Raw genomic sequence first — 26,999 nt, 5'->3', positions numbered from 1 at the left:
TTTGAAGTAGAAGAGGAGTTCCATTGACTGTCTTTTTTTCTCCATAAGCAACGGCTAAATTCAGCTCTTTGGGTTAAAAATGAATAGTGTGAGAACATGGCATATGGCCGTTTGCCTAAGAAACTGTGGCTTCTGTTTACTGAAAGAAATTGTAATGTGTTGGCATTCATTGTAATTCAGCTTAACTGGGAGTCTGCCAGAATCAAATCAAAATGTGTTCACAGTATATCCAAAATACAGCACAACTGCCAAGTTTGTAGTAGCAAGATGTAGCAACCTGTTTCAGAATGAAACATGAAAATTTCCCAATATGCAAAATAAACTCATTACGTGTCATTTTCAGCCTAGAGTCGTCACACCCTTTTAAAGTATTTTTTTAATGGAACTTAAGTGGCATACAGATAGCCATTTCAGCAAAATTTAGGGTTTGTTTAGGCTTTTATAGCTGGAAAGGGAGTGGGAGGGAATGCCATAACTTATGCCTTGATAAGCTGCACCACTGGATTCTTGTTCAAACATGTGGTTGACCACTTTGGTGGGTCTACCAGGTCTAAAGGAGCTATTGAATGTGTATCAGCATTGTGGGACACCTTTTCTGCCACCACAGTGAACGGATACTCTTTCTGTCTTTGAGCGAGTAGCATGAGTAGGAGTTCGTGTCTTATGATTTGGGTATCTATGTGTCACAGACAACCAGAAATGAATCATCTTCTTGCCCTAGCAATATCCATATTGCATGTTCAATCCTCATCTAAAACAACAGTGTATAGCTCGGTGTACTTTGTATCTCAGCTTATACACAAAACACCGGTGACCTTGAGGTGATGACATTTACTGATGCTCTGAGACTGAAGTTAAAAGATTGATTTTTGTGCATTGTGTGTGCATTTTTGTCAGAGACAGTTTTGTGCTAGAACGTCATGTTCCAAACTCCTGTAGTGCTATTTATACAGCTGTTTGGTGGCAATAACCACTGGTACTTCTAAAATGGTGTCCTTCTGGCTCAAAAAGGAGAGGTGGATGTAGCTGAGCATCTGCTTCTTGAAGGTCTGAATGTTCTTAACAAAACTGATGAAGAGAACATTCATTTAAGTACCATCAGTTATGACTCTGGTCTCCAAGGATTTTTTTTCTTCAGTCCTTCAGAAAGAAGCTTTGTTTTGACCTTTTATGTCTTTCCATATGTAGAGCCAAATCACTTTAATTTCAATTCAGACTCACTGTACATATCAACTTGACCTTGCAAAGAGAGACTTGTCTAGGGAAAATGGAATTAGTAATTTCTTTCAGCTTGTCATGCTGAAGTCCCTTGGTAGAGCACTGAAAAGAGCAAAACAGGCCACTTCCACTTCTCTTGACTCCTCACTGGCAGTAATTCTTCAGAACTGACCCAACCCATCAGTCATGGTCTAGGGGAGTTTTCTCATCTTCTCATGACCAGTATCTTCACTTTGTTGAATGTGACTGGTGTTCTCCTGTTTCCTGTCTCCTGATTTTTTTTTCTCAGTCAATTGAAAAGCCATGTCTTCGAGCCCCTAAAAGGCAATACGGTATTTTCTAGAGTAATATTTATGTACAATTTTAAAGAGTTTTAGAATACATTTCTCTAAGTATTATTAAAAGGTTATGACAGAGGAAGACAACATATGACGAGACAGAGTGAGAAATTTTGTTTAGTGGCTATCTCTTTTTCTGGAACCAACAACCTACTAGTATTGAAAGGAATACAGTCCCTTTACAAGTAGGTGTTTAAGTCGTGTCCCTGCCTATCCTAGAGTGGAAGAGACATCAAAAGTGTTGCAATTGTAAGTACTAGAAAATGTAAATATGCTACAAAAATGTATCTTTACTGAGGAATTTAGCACATATGTATACCAGTAAGTATCATGGGAGATGTTAATTCTTGTAGACTATTCTTCAAAATGGAGGAAGCTTTAAATGAGGTATAAATTTTCTGTGTGATGTCCTTCCACAGAGACATGAATTTTGATCTGTGAAATTGAATGGGACCATCTCCAAACTTTTGGCCATCGTGGGCTCAGTCATGCGATGTTCAGTGCACTCTGGCTCTGCTCCAGCAATGCACTTAAGTTTGGTTTGAATCATGTGAATATTCCCGTGCAAATCAATTGGGGGATTAGCAATATACAGGAAAGTGAGGCAGGCACTTAAGTTCTTTGTTGGATCAAGGCCATACTTGCACAAATCATCACTACAGTGCTTTCTATGTTAAATAATGACTGGTACCAAGAATAGGGCCCTCTGGGATCAGGCCAGAATTCATAAAAAAAAATATTTTTCACAGCTGTGTGCCCATTAAGCCTTTTTTCTGGAAGGGGGATCTTTTAGTGGGAATTTTAGTACTATTATCTCCACAGACTGCAATTATTTGACAAACATCAAACTGGAGATAAGTCTAATGATATTTCTTTTAAAAAAGAAAGTGTGCTTCATTTGGTGAATTATGCAGTCTGTCTGCTGTTTCAGTTATAAAATTAAACGTAAGATACAGCTTAAGAAGATTTCCTGCAATTCTCAACGATTTAACCAATGATTTCTTAATTCCTAGTGCAACGTATCAAAATTAACTTTCCACTATTGTTTCATTGACCTGGTCTTCAGTTTCTTTCTCTTTTCCTTCATCCTATTTATGTAAAAAGGACCACCAGTCCCCCCGGAAACACTTGGGACTAAACCAATTTGTGCCTGTTGGAAAAGAACTCATTTGTTGTGCTCTGTGTTCCTAATACATTTAAAAATTTTACTGTAGTAACTTGTAGCAGTCTTATACATCAGAGTCATCTTTCCTTTCCGAGACTTTTTATATAGATGTAGTTGATCAAACAACTTGCTTTATGGCAGTCCTGGTTCAAAGGGTTGTTGCTCCATCTACTTGCCTCTACCTCCATGCTTCTTGTGCCCCTGCAACTCCTCCTTAGCCTGTCTCCTGGGAATGCTGGCTCTGGTTTCTGTGCCTGTATTGTAAACTGTATTGGATAATATTCACCTGCCAAGCAATAACCTTTTTTTCTGTTATTTTTTCTGGGCTATTGTTCAGATGGATCAGTTCCCCAGTTCAGCTCAACATGCAGCCGCAAAGACATTTGGAGGTAGCAGCAAGCGGCGAGAGGCAGAGAAGGGCAGGAAATGACTGCTTTAGCTGCTGAATTTTCAAACCAAAGTTGTTTCACAGGCTGTTGACAAAAAAGGCTGAGCTTCCCTTCACCTTCTGCATGCTTCACCTTCAGTTTGCTGAAACAGGCTGATCTGATTCACTGTGCTACCATAAAATTACTAATGCTGATATAAGAGGAGGGGGGAGGAAAAGTTGTTGCCTCTTTTGGCAGCAGCATGGTCTGAAATTGGCTTAAGCCCATTATCGAACTACACCTTTAATGACACTTTTATATCTGGAAAGAAGAAATATATCATCTTTAGAAGTATATTTGACACATCAGATACTTGAAAAGTTAAGAGCTGCTGAGAGGTAGTGAGTAACATAATAGCTAAGTAGTAAGGTAGACATATGAAGTACAAGTTTTGCAAAAGAATAGTGAGAGAAATGAAGACCGAATATAGCACAAAACTATCTTGGCTGATCAGGGCTAGGATTTCTGGTGGCAGACATGGAAATGCTGAGACAGTAAGGTGAATAAATTTGACGTCCTGAACTTTCGTTAAACTTTTTATTAGTGTATAAATTCTTTGAATCAGGAACTTGATTAGCAAGATGATCACAATGTAGCCTTAGAGAAAAATTAAAATAATAGTTTATTTAGTATATGAGTTTTATATATCAGTGGTTTAGAATGTCTTGTTAAATTCTATATTCATAGTAGTGTAGTATTAAAATAAACTTTAAAGAAAGGACTGGTTCTCCACTGGGAGGAGTATTCCAAGAAAATTGATTAACTTCAGCATTTCTAGTAAAGATAATCATATAACCAGTCTTCATCTCAGTTTTTGCTTCCTGGTATTGGAAAGTGAGACACTAGCCACGATAGGATCATCAGTCTGTTACCTCTGTGCTTAACTAATCGTGACTTTTGGTTTTTTTCCAAAGCAGGAGCAATCAGAATAGCAATGAGCCTTTCTGACCCCTAGTAGTGCAGTCTTAGTGCAATATAACTTGGATGATTTGTGAAATAATACAGACCCCGAAGCCCTCTAGAGGAAATACTAATTTTTCATCCTGCCCCTGCAAAATGACTAAAGTAAGTCAAGGACATTCAGGTTTTGTAAATCGTTTTTAACATGGTTGTAGGTATCTGGTTTGGGTTTTTTGAGTTTGCAAATTGATCATAGTGAGCAAAGAGCATTGTTAGATGCGTCTTAAAGGACATTGAATTTTCCCAGTCCCATTTATACATTTTTAGGGAAAAGAAACTCTTTTGAATAGTGAATAGTACTGTCAGTTAGTCTAGATGGTCAAGTTACTTAGCAAGTTACAAAGCAAGAATCATAATATACCTTATATGTAAAATACATAATAATTACATGCATTTTCAATTTGAAAATTATTAATAATTTGTGCTTGCTTCAGGGAAATAATGTGCTTCTCACTTAACTTTTAAAAGCTAAAAATTAAGATTGTGTGTTTTTCCTAAAGTGGTGCAATGTGAATAATGCAACCTGAAATGATTTCACACAGCTGAATCCATTTCCATAATTTTTTTTATGTACTTGCTTTGCTTTTGGGACTGAAGTTCAAAAAGCCTGAACTTAAAAGTTCAGCTTGAAAGAATGGTTTCTGCTCGTGCCGGGGTTTTTGGGGGAGGGTGTGTGTGTGTGTGGGGGGGTGTGTTTTAGATCCATACTGAGCCAAAGTTGTGCGTCATCTGGAAAAGCATACAAGTTCAGCACAACAGTAACTAAAACTGCTGATCAAATCCTCTTATGCCATAAAAATGCATCTATGCCTCTGGCTAAAATGAAGATGCAACTTGCCACCCTTTACCTCTACAATCCTCTTAACACAGGTGAACTGGGCTTCCATTTCCAGATAGTTAAGAAGCAAATTGTAACTCAGTGTTTGCTAAATCCTCTTAGTGATGAAGCAGCCTGAAATTTTGCTGTGGTCTGTAGAATTAGCAACCAAGTTACATTTGCTCTTTGCCTGCTCTTTTGATTGAATACGCCACGGGCCAGTTGTGTAACGAATTCCTCCAAGCAGCTCTGCTTAGCCAGCACTTTTCTGAGGCTGCAATGCCTCTACTACAGCCTATTTGTAAGCACTTAGTCATTGGTTGTGGGCTGAAACCCTTTGTTATAAATGGCAACATTTCCTTCATAAATTAGGTATTATAACAGTCACGTAAAAGCTTTTCAAGTTTTCTTTTTGCTTTTACCAATATATAAAAGTTAGAAAATCTCTTGGCTCCAGGATGCATTGAGCTTTTTCCATATTTGCTGAGAGAGATTGGAGTGGCCAGATTTACCTATTAATTTACCAAGTGATATCACAGGAAAAAACAATTCAGCAATGAAAATTGCATTTTCACTGGGAATCAGTAATATCCTAAGAAATTAAGTTGTCTTTATTTAATGTCATATTTCTGCATGCTCAAAAAAAGTCAATTTAGAAAAAGCGAATCACATAATGATTTAAAGACAAGAGGTTTCGTAAATGAGAGTCATATCTAGTCCCCTCTTCTGGCCTTTTTGGATTATCTGTCTTACTTCCCTGCTTTTTTCTTATCACAGCTATTTTATTTTATGCAGAAACCTGTAGTTCTTTAATTTATCTGTATACTCACTTTTCCCAGTAACTTACTGCTTTTGTGTTACTCTTTGCATAACTTGGCCCTGCCTGAGGCTCCCAGCTTTGTTATCTCAGGGTGATGCTCAAAGACCAGGAGATGACATCTAAAGCGTGTCTGTCTGTCGCAGCCTCCTGCCGGTGACTGTGGTATTGGGTGTAGCAGGAAAGTGTGGCGACAGGAGCAAACCACGTCCTAGGTGCAGCTTCAGGAGCTGACTTCCGATGTTCAGTTCTCTGGCATATATGAAAAATGAAACAGAGTGAACCAGGAGAGACTTTTCTTTTTTGAGACTCTACTGGGAATGGCTGCTAGGGTGGTGCAGAAGCCTGCTCCCTGAGAAGCCGTGAGGAATGTCCCCAGAAGCATTATTTCATATTGTGCTACTTTTGCTGACATAGGATTAATTTATCCTGCTCAGTTAATACACTGCATTGGTCCAGGTTGTTAGGTCTGTGTTGTTAATAAGTGAATACATTTACCTTTTCACCAGCAGCTTTATTCAGAGGTTTTATAGACAGCTCTTATTACTGGCACATTACTGTTGCATACCTCTTACTCCTTGTCTAATCTCTTGAGAAAAAAGCTTCAACGGTTTACTTATAAAGAGCAGAAAAATAACCGGGAATGGTCTGAGAACCAGGTTTTAGTTCTGCCATGGCTTTGGCAGTAGCGGGCTCTATAGCTGCAACGGTGTTTAGGTCTAGATGTGACTGTGTAGTACTCTCAGTTTGGTGCTTCCTCGTCAAAGACTTAAATCTCAGGCACTAGTCCTGACCTAAGATCCTTTTTTGCATGCTGCCATGGGAAAGATTTAATCATCGTAAGCATATTAAACAGTAATATTTCAAACATGAGTGTGTGATAACCTATGGTCTTGAAATGTTTTGTAATCACTTGATTTGACTTTTTTGTACAGAAATACCAATAACTTTATTGCTTTTCTGGGCAGATTAACTTTTTTATACATTGAACTGTACTAATCTCTTATTCATGTACTTTTGGCTATATATTTCTTTAGATATGATAAAATTCTTGCCAGTTTCATGTTACTTCATGGAAGTACTTAATCTTGGATAAGCTATGGCCAGATCAAATAGCAAAACATTTAGAATTCAGAATTAAACCACAAAATAATAGTGATTTAAGATGTAGTAATATTTTTTTCATCATGTAGTTGAAGCCAGAGACTTAATCTATCTTAATCTGGTACTGCATGAAAAGTGGTAGTGAATAAAAATTTCTAGCTCTCATTCTATTCAGTAACAGCTATAATAAATTTGTCTGGCATCGTCATGTAACATAAATACATAGAATAAAAATGGGTAAACGTAAGGAAAGAGAAAAGCTTCTTTCTTCTGTAAGATTTACAGTTTGATTTCTCTTCCTTCTGTGATTTCTTCCTATTTGCCTAGGTTTGCTGATTTCATACAGTTTGTATCAATAAAAATCAGAATTCCTAGTATGGGAATTTCCTGACAATTAATTGACAATTCCTGGCAACTACCTGACTTTTAACTGAGCTAATCACAGATTTATACAGCTAATTCCCCCAAACTGCTTAAGTAAAGAACCTAATTTAAGATTGTCCAGATTTGTAGAGTCGACAGGACCACATAAACAAGAGCTGCGGTGCTGTGCATGATGTCCTCAGTGTTTCCTTCAATCAAAGGAAGAAGAGAGGTGTGTGAAACCTCAGATCAGCTGATCCACAGGATTTTTCCAAGTTGTCATCCAACAGATGCTATCATCAAAGCTTCTGAATATCCCCAGAGTGGGGTGGGGGTATCAAATCCTAGCCTTCTCTTTCCTTCTTGCAGCAATCTGAAAGCAGATTCCCAGTGATTTTTGGCAACTGTGTGAGGAATTGTCAAGCCTACCTTCTACTTCTAGGATTTGCATCTTGCAGGTGTTTAAACTATTATTGATGAATTAGATCCTAGACCCATAGTTGCTGAAGAAATTGTGCTGAGCAGAAATCTTAATTTGGGCTTTTCACTGTAAATGCCTACACTGGGCTTGGCTGTTCTTTTGACAGCTAGGACTTTCAGTAAAATGTGTCAGTGAAATCAAAACAGGAATTAATGTATTTTGGCACTGAAACATCTGTAGCACTTTTTGTTTGATTCTTCTATGTCAGCTCTCTTATCACCACTCAGCTTTGCAAGCCTTAGCGCTTGCTGACAGAGAACGCAGTCTGGGGATTCTGGCTATCCTGTTGCCAGTTTGTTGCTAATATTTTGCAGCCTTATATATGTCACAGAAAACTTCAGGGGTTTTATACATATTTTGGCCAGAAAGCCACGGTTCTGAAGCATCTGTGACGCTATGGCTGGATGGTTTTGAATATGATGATAAACTGCATTTAATGTACAGCCCTATTGCAAGCTCATCAGAGATACTTTTAGAGTAGGATTCATTTCACCTAACTTCAAATGTTTGCCTTATGATTATGTGAATTGTCTGACAAGTTACTTTTTCTCTTTATTGATAAGCTCAGACTTGTTATCGGTCTCCTCAGTATTTTTTTTCACATTTAGGACAGGGACAAGTGGGGCATATCTCCATACTACTTGTACAAAAACTTGTTTGGTATGGTAGTTTTGGTTTTGTATGATATCAAACTGTAGTTTTTTGAAAGTCAGTCTGTGATTTAAGACTTTCCTGTGGGGAGTCCAAGGTGGATAAATCCTCGGAAGCCGGAAAAAGAAGCTTTCAATTATATTTATTTGTTCTAGTACTCTTGCTTTTAAGATCAGTCCTTGTATATGAGAACACGATGTGGTTCCTTCTTTATTAGAATTTCTGACCTTTCTAAAATGGAGACAGCAGGGGTCTAAAACTCACTTCAGTGTGCTTAGGCTCTAGTGAATTAAGTGATACTTGATTTCCTAATGTTTTTCTTTCTACCTAAGAATGGTTCCTCCTTGCTTTTGGTTTTTGGGTTGGTTTGTCTTTTTTGGTTTTGTTATGCTGTGGGTTTTTATCCCCATAGTCTTTGGTGGCAGGTTAATGGTTAGTGGAAAAGCACGGCCTTGGAAATAGGGAACTGGAACAGGCACTCTGAATCACCTGTGCCTCTACCCTCTAATCTGGGGAGAAGAGGAGACAACCTTTGGCACTTACTGTAAAAAGGAGGAATACAAAACCTGATCACATTGATTCTCTGCTTCTAACACTATCCCTCATGCACACAGGATAGATGTTATTTCTTTTAACTGTTACTACTGATCCTAGAGATGCTCAGTCATCGCCAGAATTGTTCTTATAAAGAGGTATTTGCTCTTTCATGACTGGTAAAGAGATTTGAGAATTTGATTATGCTGGTCCTGCATATTGGTTTGAGTATTAAACATGGAGATACTTCTGAATGTGAATCTATTTTTGGCCCTGTGAATTTATTTTAGATTGTCGGTGCAGCTAATCCTAAAAGTTTTTTAAAATGTTGATAATGTATTTCACGATGTCTGGAACAATGGCTGGGATGGTGATCATAAGCTTGCCATCTCGGCAAGTAAGAGAAAACAAAGTAAAGAGTTGGCAAATGTGGCTTTCTTGTGGCGTGGCTTGAAAAGCGTGTATGTATGCCAGCTTCAGCATCTGCTCCTTCATCCACTGGTATGTTCCACCTTGTTTGTGCTGGTTAAAAATAGCTGGTAACAAAAAGGAGTGAAGTTAACACAGAGCAGTTCCTGACCCCATTTGCCACAGAGCAGCACATGGTCGTACAGAGCACAAGGAGCAGGATGCACAAGGGTACCACACTAAGTTGGAACCAGCGCTTCTGCCAGAACAGATTCGCATCAAACTGTCTTGAAAACGTAAAGCAATGTGTTACATGAGTCCAGTGCAGGAAATAGATAGAAGTATGTCTTGCATCTGGCCAAAGCATTTATCTTTTTTTTTTTTAAATAAATGTAACGAGGCAGATTCAGTGTCCAAGTATTCTCAGCTTAGGCACAGGGGGATGTGGAAGCGTATAATCACATGTGTGGGAGGTGCTGGCTTATAGAGGCTGGCTAGCACTTCAGGTCATTCTTCAGCCATATTGCTTCAAAAATGTCTGGAGGCTGTTGTTATATCTTTATCAAGGAGAAAATTAATGAGGCTAAGGAAAGGCTTAAATCTGTATTAGCACAGAGAGCTCATAAAGACACTTCTGTGTCTTATCACTTTTATGGGAATTTTATCGGTAACAGTATCAAGTGACATATCTTGAGGTTAAGATTGTTGTGAAATGTGACAGCAAGGAGCGTGCTCTCATGTCTGAGAATGTGATACATCCTCTGAGTGTGACACTTCTTCCAGAAACATCTTTAAGGTCAGGTGTGGTTCCAGCCAGCTGCTTGACAGCGCTCTTCATTACTTCTGTGATAATACCACAGCTCAACACCACCTGCCAGTTTGTGATGAAAAAGTTAGAATGTCTTCATGTCCTGCTATTGTCATAGGTAGTGAAGGCAGAACTGTGTGAAGTCGTTTACATCATATATATGAATGTCAATTTAAGGGTGAGGGCATATCATTAAATCAAATTTTATAAGTGCAGCAGTTTGTTCATGTTATTAATATCGCTTGACACATCCCCTTAGAAAACCTTCTCAGATGCTATGAACTCCTAAAATATTAATAATTTCAGCACAGCTTTTGTCTTGATAATATAGTTCTCTTGGAAAAATGCTGCCAGAAAGAGCTTGTAGTTATAGACACAGATTCCGGGAAAGGCAGTTGCTTTGGCCATGCTAAAAAAAAAAAAAAAATATTAGATGAAGTTACAATGATGCTGTAGTATTCCCATTGGTTTTGTGCATGGGATAGAATTTGGGAGGATGGTTTCCGTCTTGGGCACGCACTCTTGGTGAAGTGGCTGTGATGTTTGCCTTTATTCACAGAGGAGGACACTTCAGAGGGGGGAAAAAAGGGTATTGTATGCTTAGGGACTTACTATAGATTTTTACATTTCATGAGAATTATGTCCCTTCTACAAAAGGTTCTTGTGGCTGAGGAGATCTGTCACTGCAAGCCAAGCTCTGACCTGTGCTGGGGAGGGAAGAGGAACTTGGGAAGCTTCTACCTCCCTCCAGCGTGTGCTCTCATAACACTGGTTCCCTGCCGGTACAGAGGAGAGGAAGCTGCCTAACTCACACACAGAGAAATACAAAAATAGGAACAGTGTGGAGCGAGAAAAAATGTGGCATCTGGAAACGGAAGCTGGCAGTAAATGGAGTTGAAGATATGCAGGATTTTGCTAAGGGGGAAAAAAAAAACACCTGAGAATCTTGTGGTAAGAATTGGGAGGGTGAGAGGGTCATTGTAACTGGGACTACTGAGGGAGTGATGTTGGCTGGCGTGTGGCATGTCGCTGAAGGATGAAGCTGGGAGAGGCTGAGGAGAAGGGAGCCCTCTGAATGAAAGGCTGAGAGTGGGAAGACTGGTCTGGCTGGACAAGAGCCCAGCAGCGCTGGCTGGGTGCTGGTGCTGGAGCGTGACTGCAGATGTGGAGCCCAGCTCTGTCAGAAGAGGAGGTAGGAGCAAGAAAGGTAGCTTGGGGACCTGCACAGTCTCAGCCCAAGGTCTGGGACAAGTGGAAGAGGTTACGCCCAGTGAAGTTCAACCCACTTTGCAGCCTGGAATGGAAGTCAACATTTTTTGGTATCAGTTGGTGTCTGGGAAATATTCCCTCAAAGCCCTCATCCTGCTCTAGTTCCTGTTCATGCAGATGATGGATCTGTAAATTCAAGCAGCAGAAGTCTGCCTGTATTTGCATCCATAACATCCATCTGTATCCATGTGAATATTATAGTGACGCAGAGGAAACTCATCTGGGAAGCAACATTTAAACACATTATACTTGCACAGTCAAGCATTTAAAGGTCAGATACTGCTAGAATGGAGGGATTATTTTTTTCCAAATTATCTTAATGCTTTCCTTTTTGTGTGTCTGTCCATTCATGCTATGACTTCTGATTCTTAATGTAGTTTTTGTATGAAATTTTGTAATCTATTGCTATAGATAGGGTTTGTAACAAGTAGGCTTAAAGATGCGAAACACTGCATGATACTCACTAGTTTTAGACAGACCCTAAACTTTAGGAAAGTTTAGGTTTGAAACGCTCCAAGCTTGGTGTTCTAGCATGTTTTCAAACACATTCCCTTTGTCTCTTTCTGAATTGTGGGGGTATGAAGATCCTTTTCTCTAGGCACTCTAAGCAGTTTTTTTTCCTCCTGAAATGGCTTAAGAACAAATAGCTGATATTTGAGAGTCAGCTAAGTGTGAACATGGTCCTGAGGATTATGCCTGTTCTTTATTTGAACTGAATAATTCTTAAAGCTTTTTAACATCATTGACAAAAAAAAAAATACCCACCTGATGATTTTCATTGTTACAAGTTATATAAGAACTGGAAAAGATCCACTGTGCCAAAGCCCAAAGTAATAAATCAAAGGGGTTTTTGATCAAGAACACCCATGAATTGATGTGTGTAGTCAATAAAATGACATTTAGGAAGAAGCATGCATCCTCTGCTGCCTTGTCTCTGTTGGCCAACCAGTCGGTTTCTTCCAGATCTTTCTAGCTAGCTGCTAAATATTGCTTGTATAGAAAATACCACTTTAAAAAACAAACAAACAAACAAAAACCCAAAAAACCAAACCCTGACGGGATGGAGCCTGTAGGTGCTGTTAAACACCGGATATATTTAAGCAGATCTGCATACGTAAATTGAAGGTTGTGACAGGAGCAGAAGTTTGTGCTGTTTTCCTCCACTAATTAGATAATTTCCAGCAGAGAAATGAGAAATGCTTTGCCTACGAAGAGAAGCCATGGGTAGGATGGGGCAAGGTGTCTCAGGTGCAGTCCTGTTTGTTTGGAAGGTCACGTGCGAGGCCACTTGCAAAAACCAGCCGGAATCAAACCATACGTTTCTTTTCTTATGGTTCCAAACCTGCTTCATCAGTCTTCCTCTCTATGCCTTTTCTCAAAGCGCACACAGTTTCTGGTTGTCTTTCACCTTTATTGTTCCCTTCTTTGCAGTGTTTCTGTCTTTTGTTTGGTTTTTTTTTTTCTCCCCTTATCCTTGTCACCCAGAGGTAGTCGCAGTACAATGGGTTTTCTTTTGAATTATTCGATGACCCTGGTGGCTCACAACTTGGCTCACGCTCCTGAGACGCGTGTGCTGGTGCGAGTGTGTTCTTGTTTTATGCTGTGGTCGTGTTATGAGATACCTGCCCTCCCAAACAAGCGCACGTCACCGTTTGCATTTATCTATGCTGAAGGACACAGCGGCTTTAGTGGATTTGCTCCAACATATAGCACAACAACATTTGAAAATTGATTTTGTCCCCGTTTCACTTTGATTTATTGATTTATTTTTTTTTCTACAAGTCACCATTCTGCAACAACAGAGATGATTGTTGCACAGCTTTTATTAGTCAAATGAGATGCATTAATAGGAATATTAATTTGCTCTTGGCAGACTGAAGTCTAATCCTTCTGAACAAACCGCCATCATTCCATTGACTGTCAGGTTTTGTCCTTTAGACCCAGATTCCATGGACACTTGGATCTATACCTCAAACTCGCTGTTGTGTATAAGCCTTTGTGCAATTGTGACTTTAGTATTCTGCTATGTGCTTTTTATTTTATTATATTGTATTACTGTATAATATATATTCTTTTAATTGGGAAAAAACATTAAATACTTTCTCAGCCCCTTAAAGTGGCTTTGACTTCTTTGCCAAATTGGCCGTAAGTGAACTCTGACACTTCCTTGCATCAGTGCTAAACTGCAGAAGTCAGGAGTGGTAAATGCATTTCCACTGAGCTGTTTTCCTTCTCTTTCATCCTAGACCCTACCAGCAGAAAGCAACGTTGCGTTTTTATAAGAGAGCGTATCATTTTGTGTACCCTCTCCTGTCAGAAGCGTCACCTTGTGAGAGCAGTCGTGCCCGTGACAAGCTGAACTGGCGAGGACCTTTCCTGTCTGCCCTCCCCATAACCCCTCCATTTCACAGCCAGTCTTCTGTTGTTCTAGCCAGCTGCCATGTATTTTCCTCTGGGAATAATGATGTCGTATGAACAAAACCATCATTTGGTCAGGAATGTTTAGGATGGATTACAAATCCAGCACACGTTACAATAAGTAACAAAAATCCATTAAAATACATGAAAAAGGAGAAGAGAATAAATGTAATTTATGGAAAGATTTATGAAAAAATGGAAATGCCAGATTTTTAACTTAGAATTTACTTTTCCGTTGCGATGGATCACACTTGGTAAAGTTACTGTCACCATATTTCTTCCTGGTGAGAGCTGCCCTGTCTGCATGATTTGACTTCCTGCGTAGAGGGCAACAACCTGTGCTTTTCCCTCATTTAGTTTTATAGCAATTTTTTTCAATATCCCTGTCTAATGCCAGAGAGAAAGGGACAGATCTTTATGTAACATGGCAGCTATGTTTGTGCTTTTAATGTAAAACAAACCTGATGTTTGTTGACATCAATGAAAAGATTCATTTTCATCTCAGTGGGTCTTATTGCTCACAATCTGTAGCATCCCTTTTGTAATTTTGGCTTTGAGTTAATACTTAAATCTGATTTTAGCTAGGTCTACAGAGATTTTTTTTTAATAACATGTTGGTTTGCTTTGTTGTTTTAATGATCCTTTTTTCTTAATTCTGCAGTTCAGAAAATGAACATTTTAAAGCTAACTGCCTTTTTTCCCCCTACCCTTTCTCCCTATCTTTTTTCTGCCTCCTTTCTTTTTCATGTTTCCTTGATTCAGGCAATTTACTACATGCCTTATTTGCAAAATCATAGTTTGCAGTAAACACTTCAGAGATGCTTGTTTTCCTCTACTCTTTGAATACTGAGAGAAAGTTTTCCTAGTCTATGTGAAGGGAATAAGGGGGGTTTTTTTTGTTACTTAAAGACAAAAAGAGACAATATAACAGATTTCTCATCATGGATGGTTAAGTCTCAGCTTTAAAACAAAGCAAACATGATTAAACCCTTTTCTTTGAATTAATTTCTTGCACTATGAAAGTTACATCAGTTTGTTACAAACTGTACCCAAAACCAGTAAGAATGTGCAGAAACAGGACCACAAGCCTCTGTGTTTCTTGCCTCACTCTGATGCTGTGTAGCTTGGGAATAGTGGTTTAATTTTATTTACTTACATATAAAACAGAGTTAATGTCCCTTACTACTTTGTAGTTATGAATCTTAACTAATTTACGTCTTGTCTGTAAACTGAAATTATATTGAGAAAATTGCATAAAGAGCACTAATGAGGCCTAAGTGGCTTGAGGAAATAAATATTCCATTTGGCTTTGGTAAGTCAAAATGATCTCATTCTGTACTCTTTCTAATTGCATCTTTGACATTTGCACGCTAAAACCAATTATAACTAAGATGACAAAGACTGAAACTACTGATAGCTAAATTCTTGCTTTGTAACACCTCACACTTAAACCCAATATTTTTACCTGGCAAGAGAAGGAAATGGCATAGGATACCCAGCTCCTAGATAGACAGAAAAGCAGAGGGCAAGTGGCAAATATTTCTTTTTCTGGTGTGTGCTTATTAGATGCTGTCATGCTATGAGACAGCCTGGTCCTTTAATGATATATTTCTGTATGCTGTTGTCAACTGCCATACTGTTTGCACCATTAAGTAAACGCCTTCTAAAGATGCCCTGGGGAGCTGTTACAGAGCAGTATGAATAATACAAATTTCATCTTTTGCTCTTCTGTCACACGGTCTCTCTGGCACAAAGGCACATTTAATACATCTGGCTACATGGTTTTCATGGGATGTCACGTTCATTTGGTATTTTCAAAATCTTCCTGAATACTACAAATGCTTACTTGTGGCCACTGACAGTAAAATTTTAAATTAATTTGCTTCAGTTGTGTTCAAAATAATTTAATTTCTGATATCAGTTTTGGTGACTATTTCTGGCGAGTTTTACGCAAATGTTCACAGAGAGCAAATCTGGAACCCCTGGGTTTTGGAGTTTGCTCTGAAACGGTTTCTAAGAATTGTTCTTGAGCAAGAAGGGAACAGAAACGGGTCATGGCTCTGAGTTCCAATGTTAAATAATAAATGCAGTGACCAGTTTTCAACCAATCCAAACTGGAATATACTTAAATAAAATCATTCATCAAATCATTTAAAACCATGAACAGATGCAGAGTAGTCTCCTGTTTGCAGACCATTCCAGAACAGAGAAAAGGTATTGGTTGCAAACTAATTTAAATTTAAAAAGAAAAGCTAAGAAACTCCCAAGCTACCTCATACTTACAAATAACAACATAAAATATGACACTTTATATCGCTAATCTAGTTTTATATGGGATGTGTGTGTAAGTGACTGTAAAGCTCTGCATGTTACTTGGTAAATGATAAATGACCACTATAACATAACTTGAGACTATCAGTTTCCAGAGTAAATAATTGAATAATTTTGAAAGATAAGTTAATTGAAGGAAACTGCAATAAATCCCTTTGTATTTGTGGAACAGAAGACCAATACATTGTTTTGTTTTATTCAGTTCCTGTGTTGTCAATTCAGTTAAGACACAATGACTATATGTTGGCTTAATTGAGACTTAACGTGTTAATATTCAGCATGCCAAGTGTAAGGTGTCAGATCTCTCTTTCTCAGATACTCTGTTTAAAAACCTAAGAATAGAAAACTATGGACAATATCAACTATTTTTGTCTACAGGTTGGTTTTAAATTTCACATTTTCTGACTTCAGTTACCATGAGCTTTCAGTTCCCTGGCAGGTGGTTTGGTTATTCCGACCAAGTCCTCCTGTAACTTTGAGAAATTCTTCTCTGGATGGTAACTAATGCCAGCATTTACTCAGGCTGGGGTATCGCATGTTAGCTGTGTGTGTAGCTCATATTTTCTATTACCATGAAATAAACCAATTTTATTAGACCAAATTAAATCATTTAATATTATCTAAGAATGTATGCTTGTAAAAGGAGTAATAGATGGTAATGTAGCTTTCTAATATGTTTTTGGTGAACTTCCTTCATCCTCTTGTTTAACTCGGTTAGCGTTCCTGTACTAATTTGGAGGAATATACTTCATCATTGCCAAACTGTATCCTCTAGTTACCTAAAAGGACCTTTGTGTTTCAAAAAAATGTTAAAATAACTATCAATTTTTCTTTAAAAAGATACTAAGGTACGTGATAGAATTATCTCTTTCCTTGCATTAATAATTCAGGAAATGAAGACAACATTGATTTTTGCTTTATTTCTGTTTATATTGTGTATGTGAGAACTTTTTAAACAGACAAAAGAACAGTATTGTTCATATGCCTATTGCTTTCCTTTTCTTTATATACATTGTTTTCTTAGTGCTTCTATACAGATTTTTTCCTTAATTGAACCGCACTAGTAAATGAATATGTATTTAATAAAAGGCTGCATGCAGAAATTATGATATTTCAAATCTCTATATTCCTTAAACGCTCAAGCTGGTGATTTCTGTGGTGTCTGGATATCTGTACTTCTTACGGATCTTGCTTCACTGTAGGACAAATAATCGAGAATCAAAGTGTTCTACTTACTCTACTTAGTAGATGAAATTATGGAAGCTGAATCTTTGTAGGTCTCCAGAAAATCATATGCATGTCAGGTTTTCATTGAATCTAGTACACTTCTAGGCAGAGTCCTTGAGGGAATGCTTCATAACCTCACGTAGCTTTCAGTAGTAGAGTCTTGTGTTCAACTACTTGTTCTAGCTGGAAACTTAAAGCCTGTGTGGTTCCAAAACAGATTTAGAGGAACGAAAAATATTTCAACTTGTGTTGTTAATCAGTCCCTGCTCTGGCCTGAGAAATAGAATAATGTGGCAGCCACCAGATCTGTTGCTATTACTGTATCAAATTTCAGGGTGAAATGGAATAATTCTTTGTACATGGCCAAAGCTGTATCATTAATCAAAGGCTTTGTAACAGAACCATTTGCATGTTATTGAGGTTTAGAAAGTTGGATAGTTTGACTTGAGGGGCGGGAAAAAAAGTAAGTGGTACTGGGTGTCACAGGGTTGGTGTAGGTGGTTACTGATGCTGAAAAACACTCATGCTGATCAGTGATAGCCACACTGTGTGACTTTGAAGAGTCCTACAGAGGAATAGCAGGAAGAATATGCTCCTAAGCATAAGTTAAACTTATATCTAGGTCTTCATGGCATCATAAGAAAAAGGTTTTATTTTATGTTACTCTCTGTGCTTTTTTTGTCCTTCCCCCATTTTCCTAATAAGTACCATGAAGGTTTAAAGTTAGTATTAAAATATTGTAAAATGTTGAAAATAATGTCAGTTATATAAACTTTTCTCTTTAGTCGTATGCACTATACTATGCAAGCTAAATTACAATTTTTTTGTACGTTTTCTATCATAGATCCAAGCAAGGCATTATACTCGTATTCCCAAGAAGTTTCTACATTTGTGAATTACAGAATTATGATTGTTTATCTTTGTTCTCTGAATATGCGTTGTTGGCTTTTTTTTTTTTTAAATAGGCCTTGATGATTGCCTCCAACAATACATAAAAAATTTTGAAAGAGAAAAGATCAATGGCGAACAGCTGCTACACATCACGCATCAAGAGCTTGAGGAGCTGGGAGTCACTCGCATTGGCCACCAAGAACTGATACTGGAAGCAGTTGATCTGCTATGTGCATTGGTAAGTGATTTCTTGCATCACTCATCTTAATAATATGAGTTTATAAATTTCCAAACCAAAACTAAAATAATGCAGACTGTGCTTCTACGGCTCTATGCTTGTTACAGACACAGTGGCTTTGCCTCATTAAAGGACAGACGTGTACAGGCTTCTTTCAGCTGTAAAGAAACTATCCATTTTATGGTTATGTATTGATGGTCTTTTATTGTTCTTCCTCTAACTTTCTTGGTCTTACATTCAAATACTGTTGACTATTGCTACTGGCATCCATATGGTTCTGTAATTATATGCCATATGCCCTCATATTTCACTGACATTTGCCACACAATAGTAAACCAAGTAGACCTGGGTGCTTTAACCATGCCAGCATTCAAAAGGATGGCACTAAGGAGCCAGAAAGTAATGCTAATTAGACTGGAAGATTGTTTAAAATGAGCTTTAAGACAAGACTGGAATGATAAAATTAACTTTATCTAAAGTACAGACGTGTGTCAGTTTAAAGTGGTTTGGGTTTTTTAGCAACCTGCAAGCATCCAAATTTGGAAGAGCGCTGTTTTTTCATATAACAGTTTATTAATGCAGTTAGCCTCTTAACAAAGTATTTGATATCAGCCAATTCTTTTTCTCCTATGTTATTTAATTCCTACCAGCTAATAGAATGCAATGTATTAATTCTAAAGAAAAAAATGTAGGTGAACAGGTGAAAGGATATTGAAAATACAAAAAAGTAAAACAGTAAAGTTATGTAGGTAACTTACATATGACAGTCCCAGTATTCTACTTCGTTACCAGGAGTTCTGCTTTCGCACGTACTAGGTTATCCTGTGGGATTTTGATAGAATAAATTGTCTTCGTCAGGGAAACTGGCACTTAGCAGTAAAATACAAAACAAGTGGGGAAAAATGCACTTGATCTAAGAAAAAAACGACATGAATTACCTTTTATTATGCATATGCTTCTTGCAAGTACCTCGAACTACAAAATACGCTTAATATAGTTTGAGATCTACTCTTATAAATTAAATAACGTGTATGTCAAATCAGAGAAGTGTTTTTTGGTCTTGATGCTGCCATACCTGTAAACTGGTGGATGCTGCATAACCCGACAAACTTTTGTGTCTTGGAAGCATTTAAAATTGAACTCAAGTTTTTCCTCTGAAACATTGTTTTCCATGTAAAAGGAACCTAAATACCCCACAATATTGTTATGTTATCTAAACAACAATGCAGTGCTATGCCCTGACGCTAGTCAGAAATAGCAGACCCAAGAAGCTGCTTCTGGAAAAATAACGCCCTTCAGTCAAGTGTGCCCATTAGGAGGACCCTCGCTGATGTCTTTATTATTATAGTTTTCTTTTTTAAACAAAGAAACTGTCCCTCTGAAATGCTGGCCCTGCTGCTGGTCAACAGCGCAGCTGTTCTCTTACTGTGCTGTCTTGTGACCTTATTCTATCTTTTAAAGCAGGATGGGGCCTTCCCAGCTCCTGGTATCATTTATTTAGCCTCCTGCCTTCATGCCCTTGCCCCTCCTTTCTCACTCTGTCTATAAAATGCCTGCTTTTTTTCTTTCCTGCTTCTAAATTTTTATCTTCCTGCCCATTCCATGTGCTTTCTGCTGAGTGAGTCTGCTGCCTGCGGCTCTGCTCTTGGGGGTATTCTCTTGCTTCTGACATTTCTGCCTTGCTGCTATGCACAACCCATTCTTCAGTTCTTGCAGCTTATTACTGAGCCAGGATCACAAGTAAAAGTTTTACAAGACTAAGTTTAATATCTATTTTTAATGGATAAGAATTTTTAAGAATTTTAATCTCTGTAACCAAAAAGCATAATTAAGAATTTCTCTTAATTCTTTTAAATCATGATAATAATTGAATGGTAGGTGATCTGATGCTGCCTTTATTAACAACTGCAATGCACTTCTAAATCATCACAGTTTTATTCCTATTCTGTGCTAAATCTTGAAACATGAATAGCTTATTGCACTAAAATTGGACTGCTGCTTAAGTGATCAGTGAAAATGGCGAATTGGCGTTCATCATGGTAATGGATTTTTAGACTAACAAGTCTAAAAAAGTCTAAAAAAAAAAAAAAAACCCACAAAGGAAAGACCTTATTTTAAAAGTAATTAAAAAAAGGAGGGGGCATATAGGAGTATCTGTGTTTTGCTTATGCTACTAAACAGGAACTAACATGTAAGGAATTACTAGAATCTGAATAACTTAAGGAGCATGTCATTTTACCCCTGATTTCCTGAGTTACAGTATAAGCACACTTAATACAGTTTATGGGCAGCTAGGATACAGCCCCGGTCAGTAAGATGTCAGTACATTCATGCATTGTGTGTGTGTATATGGACAGGGTGCGCAGAGTACAGAGTAAATCTATTTGTAGATTCATATAAACATATACCTGAAAAATTTTTTTCAAAGCTTGCTATGAATAAAGTTGAGGAGAAACATCAATTCAAACAGTCTGGTCTAAAATTCCACATGTGGAGGGGTGGTAGCAGCAGCAGCAATATTTGTTCTCTCCCTCTGGCCCTCCATTTGCCCCATGTGGCATGGTGTGAGCTCCCAGCCCCGTGACGGCAGCGCATCCACAATGCTCTGCATATACTCTATTTTCTTCCTATCTGGAGCACAGAGCTGCATTCCTGTTTATATCAATATACGTCAGTACTGCTTTGTACTCTGCATATCATCCACTCACTGGGCCATGCCAATGAGCATTGATATTTTTATTTTTTTTTTCTGTACATGGATTTCTTAATTGATTTGTGTTTGGCAATTGGCAGCGTCCAAGTTACATGACCTATTTCTTCCAGGCAGAATTAGCGGGATGTTGTGCTCTGTCTTAGCTAGCTGGGTTGCATAACGCTTTAAACAGAAAGATCTCCAATGTACTGTAGAAATCTCTCAGGTAAGCTTAGGCGCAGTGATGCATCAGGGATTCAGCTGCACGTTGGTCATGAGTTTAGCAGCAGAACAGCTCTGTTGCTTCGGGAAACCAAGAGAAATTTGACGGTCTTAGCTCAAGCTCTTGGAACACACTGAAAGTGCATGTTGTGATGCTGTATTTTCCATATGTGCTCCCTCAGGGTCTGGCCATCATCCCACTGGCTTTTGGGGGGGTGGGGAATAGTTGTTCAGGGTTACACATCAGAGCAATGTCTCTGCTTCTATCACAGTGATACAAACCATTACACAGGATATACACAACTAAATGGTGATCCATAATTAGGGTTCTAAGTGCAAGAGAAAACAAAAAATAAAGGAGGCACCTCCTGTGGGTTTTCTTTGTCCTAAACCACCAATTGGTGGACTCTCAAATGGAAATTATTAAAGGCAGGGAAGGTTTAGTTAAGCAGTCTGTTACACATTTGCCTTCAACATGATTTTATATCCACTCTTCACAAATATGAAAAAACCCCACCCTAATATTATGTATTATGTCTTGGTTAATCAATTCAAACCATCGTATTATTTCTGAATAAAATCAGAAGAGATGTTACTAATGTGTACTATGACAGATCATAATTTTTCTTTTGAAAGAAAGCTGCATTCAGAGCTTTCTTTTATTGGGCATTACATATGAGAATCCTATCTAGAAAAGATTCTAGACTGGACAAACAGCTGCAGTAGGAAAGGAGGATATGCAAGAAATGTAAAAGGGAAAAATAAAAGTATTTGATACACCTGTGCATAACAGAAGTGACAATATGGTGATATAGAAGTATATGTATTATACCTTAAAAATTAAATAATTAAAAATGTTAGAATAATCTGGCTTTTGAAAGTGTAACATTGAAGTGAAAAAGGTAAGAGTATCTTTAACTCTAGGAGAGAGAGCACTGGCACTTCCTTGAAATTGCTCAGGCTTGAATTTATGTGCTATGAAAGGAAAAGTCATAGGTGAGCCATACTTTCAGCTTCAATTCTTTGACTGTTCTAGAAAGACATTTTTGAGTAGTGCTTTAATTAAGAAGAAAATTGGGAATGATGGCTGTGGGGAGAACAAATCCTATCTTATCAAAGTCCTTTCTTAATAGTGTGGTCAGAAGCTGCTCTGCAATTATTTATTTGAAGTGACCTAAATAACATCTATGGACTAAAAAGTGCAGGCCATTTAGGATTTGGCCTGTAATTTTATTAAAGCTGAAATACTAATCTGGTTATGTATTGGAGGACTAGTTACACAAAGGCATTGGCTGACTCTGAAGAAGTAGTAGGGCCTTGGGAAAATAATTCTTTGATAGGCAGTAAAATATATTGGAAAGAAGAAAAAGGAGTACTTCTGAGGTCAACATGGGTTGCTGTTCAAATCTGTGCAAGTAAATTTAATTTAATTAGGACAGTATTGGAATCAGTATGTTGTTAAAGCCCACACAAATTAAAATATAAACAGTCTAGTGGGAAGAAAGACTTTGATAATGAATGGAAGAAAAATGAATGTGAAATGAAAAGCATGCTCAAATATAGATTGTATCTAAGTAATTAAAAGTACTGTTAATTCATAGGCATTCAGCTAGTGAAATGAGGCACTGTGCTGTGAAAGCATTCAAGGAGAAATAAAGATTAGAAAATTTCCCTCTCTGCTGTTACTGCAAAAGCTAGCAACCCAAGCATGATTGTTTTTCTGCTAGAAGGCAAAATGAAGTCACCTGTGGGTCAACATGCTTATAACAACTGGTGTGAGTTTAATTTGCGTGCATATTTACTACTTTTTTTTTTAAAACAATGTATGGGACATAGCTACCAAACACATACGCTTTGGGTGTGTTCTAACATTTTTCTAATGTATTTCTTTATTAGGCATCTCTTTTACGAAATTACAACAGTATTTCATTGGTCAGATGGAAAGCAGTTTGCAATAATTTATTTTGAAGTACGCCATGCTGAAGATGAAGCAGCCAGTCTTTCTGAGCTGTCACTGTGCCTATTGATGAAGTTTGTTTATTCTGAATTAAAATCCTTCAGGTTTGGCTTAAATTAATACTACTTTTTAATGGCCATAAAAAGGATCTCAAGAGAGATCATCTAGGTGTCTTTCACCTTGCTGAAACACTTTTTGATTTGTCAATACTGTGAGTCTATTGGGAAGTATTTTTTCTTACTTTAGCTGATATGTAAATTTTTAACATTTTTAACAAGTCATTTGATGGATCAGATACTTATTTTACCCCCATATTTCAAAGGTTATTCAAAAGTAATTGTTCTAGACTGAAATCTTCATTTTATTTAGATATCGATGCTTAAATAGGTGGAAATAAATCTTCTTTCTTTGAAATGGAATGCCATCTCTTAGTGAGAGATGAAGAGATATTGCATCTCTTCAGTATAATGAGGAACCTGGCACATACATTATTTTTGTCTGTACAAACGTATATGCATCCAGACAGCTTTATTTATCTTCATTGGAAAAGAAGTTTGACTTTTGGCAGTCCAGTGTTATTTATTATGCTGTGCCAAACCAATGAATTAATACTATTGAATGGGCTAGTTAATTATTCCACAGATTAGAAAGGATGTATCATTTTTTGCTTAGTCTAGTTTGCTGCTTCATTCTTTTTTAGCCTTTCAAATCGCGCAATTTGGAAAAATAATCAATTTTAAGGATTCTGTGTTGTTTTTTCTCATTTTAAAGACTGTTGACAGTTCTTGCATTTTATCTTTTAGGATCAGGACATTGAAGGAAGATAATTAAGTATGTACAAACAATTCACAGTAGCCTAACGTACTTCTGTTCACAGGTATTTTACATACCTGTGTGTGTATAAGTTTTGCCATACTGCGAAGAAGTAAGAAGTTCAAGGTCTTGCTAACCTGGTATGCTGAAAAAGGAGAACCTTGAACATAATTACATGTTATTTGTGTTGACTACCTAGTACAAATGAGTTTCTTTAGCTGTGAAATCACCCAGTGTTCCCTTACCAGATGTATAGCCAGCTATGGCAGTTGATGCGAGTGGAGAACAAGGGAGAGGGTCACTTTTCTTGATGACTTCTCAGTTTTCTCTTCAAGGACCCCTACCTTTGCTCCAATTGTTCCATAGTAGCACATGGTTTCCAAGACTCTTGTTTGTACAGTAAGAATATTTTGGAATACTGTGGTAATACCACCAATGGTAGTACAAAAGTTTAGGATCTAAAATTTTTAGAGGTACCCAAGCACAGGATTGTTTTAAAGGGAATTTAGAACTGAAGTGACTTATGGATTTGTGTTTTGTGTGTCAAGTTGCACTAGAAACTTGGGCTTTGGGCTCTTCAGAAAACTTTATCCTATATGAATTTATCATTCTTAGCAGTCAAGGCCACATAACTGATAAAGGCACAGAACCTTCTGGTTATATGATGTCTGCACATCATGTAGCCAAACACAGATTGGAAATGGTCCTATTCAGGCATGGCAATGTGTGTGTGGTCTGTTGCCATAGGATGATGTGTATATAGTAGAAGTAGAAGAACAGAGCTTGGCAGCATTTTACTCAAATTCCAGCTGCCCAAAAGGAGAAGGAGGGTAGCAGCAAGTGGACTGCGGGTCAGGTGAATTCCAGTAGACCACACGTAATTCTTTTTTACAAGTAATGCATCCGATCTTTGTAGTATTAGGCTATCAAACTTCAGACAAATTACTTCGGACTATAAGTATTTCTGTAGTTTTCCTACTTCAGGCTGATTTTATGTTAAAAAAAAATCAGTTGGTAAAATAAAATTTTGCTGTATTGATTCCTATTTTAATTCCTTGACTTTATATACATCAGTTGCCTATAGAGCAAGATAACGTGGTTTTTCTGTCTTTTGACATAGTTGAAAGATTTCCTCTTGTCACACAATAATTCTTTTTCACAAAATAGGGAGAAACATGCTCTATTCAAAGTGTTAAATCTGTTCCAAAGCTTGTAATTTTCTTCTGAAAATGCATCTGTTTAAGTACCAGCGAGAATGAGGATCCTAATCCGTTGCAGGCTGGGCTGGTGCATAGGCTTCTACAGGAACTACTGCATACTTCTGAAAAATAAATGTACTTGTTTCCATTATAAACTGATGAAATAATCTATTTGTAGTAATCCATTTCTGTATTCTATGTCTGGTTATGTGTCTGGGTAAACTTGGTGGTATTCTGGCAATGTTTTATTCCTTTTCATAGTATGAGTTGCTGTCGCTCACTGGTAGAGAACAGCACACCACGACATGGACAACTAAATTGTCTTGCTACTTATTAGGCCAGTGCACTAGCAGGAATTCATGCAAATGAGTAGGTAGACTAATGATATGGTCCTGAAAAACTGCACATGTCCGATGCTGTAGACCAGGGCAAGAGGAAAATACTGGCTGAAATTCAATCCAAATAGTGTTGGTATACATTATAATTTGTATATATTCTTCTGCCGCTGGTTTAGGGGATGTTAATGGTACCTTCATTTCTGACATCATTTAAATTTCTTTTGAGGTTTAGATCTGGAAGACAATGGTTTTTGTTTGTAATTTCAGTCCTTCTGGATGCTCGGTTTCTTGAAAGCTGATGATAGCGATCGCAATTACTCCTAGGGATAAAGGAATGGGCATTTTCCCTGCACAGTGATAAAAGAAAAACCTATACAGTGACACTCTGTTTCACTTCATGGTTTTTCCTGTTGAAGCCAGCTGCTGTAACATTGCATGTTACAGCGTTCAGTGAACGTTTATTGCTTCTTTGGCTTTGATTTCTTTGTGTTTCAGAAGGCATCCTTTATCGTGTAGTAGTCTAGGTTGCCAAAACCAGTGGAGGGCAAAAAGCAGGAAGGCCAGCTTTTGTTTTTTAACCTCGTTCCCCTGCCGCCTTGCTCCAATATTCTGAATTGCTCTGTGTAAGCTCTCTTGTGTCCCAAGCCAAGATTTGGATACTTGTTTTGTCTGCAGCAATGTGGAGATACTCAAAGGCTAGGTAAGTATCCTTAGGAGACCACAGGGTACTAATTAAAATTGACATATCCAATTAATTTATATGAATTATTGCTTTCCCTGAAATTTCATTGTGAAGTGTGTGGAATACCTGGCTAGTGACACATGAATAAGCTGTGCAGCAGAACACTCACATTTTCCTTTCCATCTTTTTCTACACTAGAGGAATTAAAAAGCAAGATGCTTGTAATATCTGTGTCCTGTGTCATTTCTTACCTTGTGATAAAAGGTATTGCTAGATTTCGACATTCCTTTTGATAACATTAGAGTGTATTTGATTAAAGCTTGCCACAAAAAGAAATCCTGTGAGAGATTCTCATCAAGGCTACCACAAACATTAATCTCTGAGATAAAATATTGCTTTACACCTTTCTTTTTCCGTTTCTGCGTGATATTTGGGGGGGACTTTGAGCTGAGAATGCATTTATGTTTTCACAGGGCCTTGAGGAAAGTGGGCATTTAATTTTTTGCAAGACTGTAAGTATAGGAACAAGAGCCAAGTGTTGACCTCCTTTGAAGGGATGAAGCTCTAAGATGTCGGGTGGCAATTGGTGCAAGTCAGGTTAAACTTTTTAGATCACTCTGCTCTTTTAAT

General features: G+C 37.7%; 1 protein-coding gene across 1 annotated transcript in view; it reads left to right on the top strand.

Annotated features, from left to right (window-relative positions):
• Positions 1-26,999, top strand: part of LOC104130068 (connector enhancer of kinase suppressor of ras 2) — a 205,563-nt gene that overhangs the window by 53,864 nt on the left and 124,700 nt on the right. Inside the window, exon 2 of the mRNA XM_035898667.1 lies at positions 18,303-18,466. Within this exon, the coding sequence (XP_035754560.1) occupies positions 18,303-18,466 (164 nt within the window). The remainder of the gene's footprint in view (positions 1-18,302; positions 18,467-26,999) is intronic.

Source organism: Egretta garzetta, unplaced genomic scaffold, assembly GCF_000687185.1.
Source record: "Egretta garzetta isolate BGI_Z169 unplaced genomic scaffold, ASM68718v1 scaffold220, whole genome shotgun sequence".
NCBI lineage: Eukaryota > Metazoa > Chordata > Aves > Pelecaniformes > Ardeidae > Egretta > Egretta garzetta.
The sequence above is the reverse complement of the archived record's forward strand: the minus strand, read 5'-3'. Positions and strand labels throughout refer to the sequence as shown.